The 6268-nt window shown below is 38.0% G+C and overlaps 1 protein-coding gene across 1 annotated transcript; it reads left to right on the forward strand.

The window, feature by feature from the left end:
* Positions 1–2170: 2170 nt before the first annotated feature.
* LOC134659172 (glutathione S-transferase 1-like) lies at positions 2171–4764 on the forward strand. The gene is made up of 6 exons (XM_063514807.1): positions 2171–2203; positions 2319–2455; positions 2620–2750; positions 3314–3380; positions 3636–3841; positions 4653–4764. The coding sequence occupies exons 2-6, from the start codon at positions 2321–2323 to the stop codon at positions 4762–4764; spliced, it is 651 nt and encodes a 216-aa protein (XP_063370877.1). The 5' UTR covers positions 2171–2203; positions 2319–2320.
* The last annotated feature ends 1504 nt before the right edge of the window (positions 4765–6268 follow it).

Consider the following 6268-nt stretch of genomic DNA (forward strand, 5'->3'; position numbering starts at 1 on the left):
GTGTTCCGGACCTTTGGGAGGCGTGCGCGGAGCCGAAGCCAACACGTAGAGGCGCTTTTGATACATTAATGAAATGTAAGGGGTACACTACACCGCGCGGATGCTGCCCTTGCCCGTGTCATGGGACGCACGCAGAGGCAGCACCCGCCAGGGTTAATTCGGTTATGTAATTATTATTATTAGGTATATGTTGAATTAAAACGACGAGGCGCAACCATGCGTGTTATATTCTTTGGACGCAACGTAACAAATTCCGAAGTAAGTAATAAATGCTAGATTAATTATTGCATATGTGCGAAGTTGGTGGTGGAGGAAGTACAAGCCACGCCAACGCATAATGTGGTGAAAATATGAACATTCGTGGTACGACATCTTCATACTATTTGGCAGCTGCCTACTATCAAATAAGCAATATATGTCCCACGCCCACTAGGAACGAATAGGTGGTAGTGGTAGCTTTATAAAGCGTAAGTAGTAGGTACACCTATTTTATAAGCGCTTATTTATTATGTGACGACCTCGCTATTTCGTAAGAGCCACCACACCACCACTAGTGTCTTTTCAGCGTCGGCGTCTAATCAGCGCTATGGATGATAATGGATGGCTATAGGAAATGATGTCGCTATGCAGTTGCGCCAACGCTGCGACGAGCAACGGCAACGGCCATTGAGTTTGAGTTACTAGACGCCGACAGCCGGGAGACGCTAAAGTGTGGTTGTGAGGTGGCTTTAAAAGCTTCATAAAGCGAAGTCTATTGGTGGTAGTCTATGGACTCAAATGATCTCATGAAATGAATGTACTGACTGGCACAACACGGTAACCGGCTTTGGATACTTATTTTTCTCAAACATGCAATGAAATGTCGTCGCTCCGGGCGTTATATCAGGCTTCGAAGTATCACGTTTAGGGCGGAGCAACTCCAGAGAACTGTAAAGGAATTTCATACGAAATTGAAGGCCTAGGCCGGGAAGTAATTTTTTTTTTAAATTCTCATGTAAACATGGGGTCTGTGTCCATGAACAGGCTAAACAGCCGAATTATATTTTTTATTTTTAGTGAATGAATGGTTATCGGACCAAAATATCCGTGTTAATGCCTGTTATACACGAACGTACTGATATTAAGAATACGAATCTGTATGATTCAATGCGTTGATGAATAAATTTAAAATCTTGTCTATACGTAAGTCACCAGAGACCATAGACAATATTTAAAATCCTCTGCATTTATTTTATTTATTTAAATTGAGATTCTTATTATCAGGTTGTGTATAATGGCCCTAATAGGGTCTATTCGAACACTACACACGCGAAATACGGACGACTTCCGTAAAAAAAAAGTAATTATGGCAGGATTGGAAGGGAAATTAAAAAAAACTTTTGTCGTGTAGCTATTGGTGGTTGATATTTATAATTTGTTTTTTGAGTAGTGTTTTTTTTTTATTTCATTGCATATGTTTGAGAAAAGCACTATACATGCCTAGCCGTGAAAAGGTCTTGCCGGCTTCGTATCACTATCCGGCCTCCCTACGGTCGGCCGTCTATACCTACTCACCCGGCAAGCCCTTCTTTCCCGGCGTCTGCAGTAATGTACTATAAAGCCAGTGTTGATTTATCTAGCTTGTGTCTGCACCAGTGTTTTATTCTCTTTGAAGAAGACATTGTTGTCGATTTAATTCATTCTGTAGGTATACTGGATCAACCAAATCTTGTCAGTAGTAAAAGGCGGCAAATTTGAAAAATCGCGGGTTAGCAACACTGTGTTCGAATAATTCCAAAATCGCGTGTCATCTGTGTGTTATCTGTGGAATGTGTATCGTGAATGACAGCCATCATCTTATTGTTTACATTTTGAATCGTTTCTATTTCAAGAGAAATTTCTGCTGTCACCATTAAATACCAAGATTATGCATGACCTCAAGCAAAGCTAAGGTGCCTACAATGTACAATCATACTCGTTGACGGTAAACATTACTAAAATTTGAGGTTATGATAATTCCCTCGAACTGACGTATGAAGGGCGGAAAAATAAACACGTTTTGGTTCGATGTACATTGCTGCTTTTCTTAGCGCAATTCTGCTCTTTGAGTGTTACATGGTGTTACCCTACTTTAATTTGCAGTACATTGCTACTGACAAGACTTGCTTGACGCACTATAAGTACTGTAGGTAAGTTTAAATTAATATCAGTTTTTGCTTATCAGGTTAGTGATAACGCCTACTGCGGTATGATAATTAAAAACTATTGACATAACAAATATTATCAAGTCATATTCTAGCTGACTACACGACACAACAACTAAGTATGTCATTTCACAGCTATGGACTTGTATTACACACCGGGCTCAGCGCCATGCCGCGTGGTCCTTCTGGTCGCCGCGGCGCTGGACATCCAGCTGAACCTTAAGGAACTTAACCTACAAGCCGGAGAACACATGACAACAGAATTTCTAAAGGTTTGATACTAGCGCCATCTATCGCCACACTGTGAACTAAAGACTTCGTAAACTACCGCTCATTTTTTTTATTGGATATTTACAATGGTTTTTTTTAATAGTTCTTAGATTAAATTCTACAGACAAAATATGTCCTATGTCATCTATTATTTATATTTTTCCAGTTAAATCCCCAACATACGGTACCAACGCTAGTGGATGACGGATTTGCGCTCTGGGAGTCTCGCACGATAGGCCGTTACCTGATCAGAAAGTACAATAACAAAGAGCTGTACCCTGAGGACATTAAGATTAGGTAGGTACATTTCAGTTACGTCGTTGTTTAGAAATTTAATTCAAAATTCTGGGCTTTACTAAGTACATAATAGTTTCCTACAGGTATATAGATAAATTATTCCACGTCAATTCTACACCTACGCTGATTCTTACTAATTTTTTCTACTCCAGCACTTAAATGTGTCAATTAAATGACTGACAGTGATATCTAAAGCAATGTCATTTGAATGATTTGTCTATAGGCTCATAAGATGACTGCTAGCAGTCATCTTATGAGTATAATACAACTGCTTTATTTTTTTTAAAGATACAAGTTCCGATCATCTTGATTGAAAGAGGTATGTTTTCATTTACAATAATAACTCTTTTTTTTTTAAATAATAACTCAATTTTTTTTAAATAATAACTCTTTTTTTTTAATAATAACTCTTTTTTTTTGCTGCAGCTGTCATAGAAAAAGTAATGTATGCAACAGCTCATAATTGGTTCTTACCCTTATTATATCACTGTTGCATAAACTACTATTAGAAGTCGATTTATTTTAATATTATTTTTGTGTTCATTTATAATTTTTTATACTAGGGCACTGATCGATCAACGACTGGACTTCGATTTGGGGACTCTTTATCCAAGATTCGGAAACTTCTTTGTAAGTATAGGTACCTGTCTTTATATCCTTGTGTAGTCACTGACAGTGTCAAAACTGACATTTTCGCTATCGAGAACGTAATTTACTTTCTGTACATCTCGTTTGCACTAATATGCGGGTACGAGCGAGATGTATAGAAAGTAAATTACTTTCTCGAAGGCGTTTATGTCAGTGCCAAACTGATGGTAGCCGTACTGACCTATGAATCATGTGTCTAAACGGCGGCATACTAATTTATTAACTTGTTATTTCCAGTATCCCCAAATTTTTGCCGGGAAACCTGCTGACGAGAGTCTATTCAAAAGATTGGGGGAGTCTCTGGATTTCTTCAATTCGTTCCTGAAAGGCCACAAGTATGCAGTCGGAGACACCCTCACGCTCGCGGATCTGAGCTTGGTTGCTACTGTTTCTACGATAGAAGCAGCGGGAGTTAGTTTACACTCGTATCCACGAGTTGAGCGGTGAGTATCGACGTCTTGAGTATCTCGGATGTTATTGGGTTTGACCTGTGCCTGACTTGACGGGATAGAATAGCAAAATGAACTAATAATTTGGTTTTCACCTCAGCAGCTCGAACAAGGGTACTTTGCTACTTAAAAGAATAACAGTAGTAGTTAAGTAGTAGTGTTTTTTTATAATTTTATAATTTTAGGATAGTTTTTGCTCGTTATTATTTATTGTTCTTGCTGTGCTCACTTATTTTGGGTGGCATTTCTATACAAAGCCTACCACTTTTATTGTATTCATGTATTGAATGTCGTCTGTAAAGTGTGCCTTATAAATAAAATAAAATAAAATAAAAACAGTGAGCAAAATCGCATTTTGCTCACTGAGTGAGACAAAATGAGCAAAATGCAATTTTGCTCACTCAGTGAGCAAAATGCGATTTTGCTCACTGTTTTTAAGTAGCAAAAGTACCCTTGTTCGAGCTGCTGAGGTGAAAACTTAATTGTTGGTATATCTTACGAAAACATGAGTGAATAGAGGTAAGTGATGAAGAAGGAATACATTTTTCGGGTTCTCTAATATTCTCACTGCTGAGGTGAAAAGTTTTGTGAACTACACGAGATCAAAGTTATTTACATCTCGTGTGCTTTTGAGTCCCTTACTACGCTCAAGATTCTAAATTATAGTTATAGAATATAGTTTATATAGCTTAACTATATTAAGTATAGAATCTTTCGCTTGCACGGGACTCAAAATAAGCACTCGAAGAAATATCAAACTTTGATCTCTTGTTGTACAAATAACTATTTCATATACTTATTCCAGATGGTTTGAGTTGGTGAAGTCTACCGCATCAGGTTATGAAGAGGCTAACGAAAAAGGCCTCAAAAAGTTTAAGACTCTAGTTGCTAACATCAAAGCCAAAACGGAACTTTAAAGTACCTATAGTTAGGTACCTATATATTTAAAATATGTTATCTGAACAATTGAAATTGGAAGGTACGTAAATGTTATTAATTAGGTACCTATCTATATATATAAAATTGAAAAACCAGAACGGGATAAAAAATGAGGGAAGAAGCGAGATGGCGCCTTACAAATTTCTAAAAAAGTTTTTGACACGTTTCTCGAATACGACGCACGTATGATAAGAAAAAACTGTTTAAATCTATTATCTAAATACGAGAATAGAACTAGAGCATAAAAACTATCGCTTTCGATGCGTATTTAATTTACAATAACCAAAATAAATTTTCATAACAATCTTCATTTTACGATGATCGACCATTTTCGGCAACATTCGGTTGCTTTCGTTTCAGTGGTGCTACAGACAAAATTATTTGATGTGGTGCTATAGACATACCAAATGTTTATGTTTGTCATGTTGGTATACAGTTATTGCGGTGTTTTCTTATACGAAATAAAATAAAAAGTGCTGTCAACTGCGCTGTGCTGTGTGCTGCCTCAACCTTAGTCTATGCCCATCCGAGTGACTTATGCCATATATGACTTATCAATCAAATTAGTATTATCGTATGATTATCATGTTAATGATTTGTATTTATTTGTTTAAATTTCTTTTTGAGTTATATTATTCAGATTGACTTTCACGGCTTCGGCAAACATTGCCATTCGTCCGGGGAACGGGCTGCCGAGATGGGCCAAAATCAAAAATACAAAGTTGATAGCAAGTTAATATGAAGCCCATCAGTTCAAGGGATGGTGCCCGTAATAATGTGTGTATGATAATTATACTTTAATCATCATTAAAGTTTAATGACTTTACAGATATAAGTAAGCAATTCGAGAACTGTTTTCTCGCGTAATACGATACGACTCGACCAGGTAGGATTTTTTCTTCTTGCTGAACAGTCACCATTCACAAATATCTGAACAATGTAAATTATAATGTAGTTCATGCTTAAGTGCATGTTCAGATATTTTGGAGCGACCTTGGTGGCTGCGATATATATCTAATGGCGACTACACATTCATGAAGCAAATGTACAGTCAGCATCAAATACATAGATGACTATATAGTGACGGCTAAAGTAGCCGAATATATCGTAATATAACGTTGTTGCCATAGAAATAAGGATGTATTCCGTTATAGTGGTGATATATTTGGGCATTGGAGAGACCAAAGCGGCTAAGCTTCAGTGGCTCGGATACGAGAGAATGGGAGAGGATCGTGCCGTGAAGAGAGCGTATACTTGGGACAACGAAATGGGAGACGCCCGATTGGATGTCCTATTAGGTATCGCTGGAACGAACGTAGTTGCTCAAACTCGGCCATGGCGACTGGCGAGAGCTATATCGCAAGACCGGGAAACATGGCGTGATCTGGCGTCGGACGCCAGGACTCATTTTGGGTCGTTGCGTCAACGTAGCCGTCGTAAGTAATGTCAATATCCAGACAGGGAAATGGGGACTACTTACGT

Source organism: Cydia amplana, chromosome 2 (genome assembly GCF_948474715.1).
Source record: "Cydia amplana chromosome 2, ilCydAmpl1.1, whole genome shotgun sequence".
Classification (NCBI taxonomy): Eukaryota; Metazoa; Arthropoda; class Insecta; order Lepidoptera; family Tortricidae; genus Cydia; species Cydia amplana.

Bases quoted from the DNA above. Each gene is read 5' to 3' on its own strand.
- LOC134659172 (XM_063514807.1), top strand. From the start codon at position 2,321: ATGGACTTGTATTACACACCGGGCTCAGCGCCATGCCGCGTGGTCCTT. The intron at 2,456-2,619 runs GTTTGATACTAG...ATATTTTTCCAG, and splicing joins TGACAACAGAATTTCTAAAG to TTAAATCCCCAACATACGGT. The intron at 2,751-3,313 runs GTAGGTACATTT...TTTTTATACTAG, and splicing joins CCTGAGGACATTAAGATTAG to GGCACTGATCGATCAACGAC.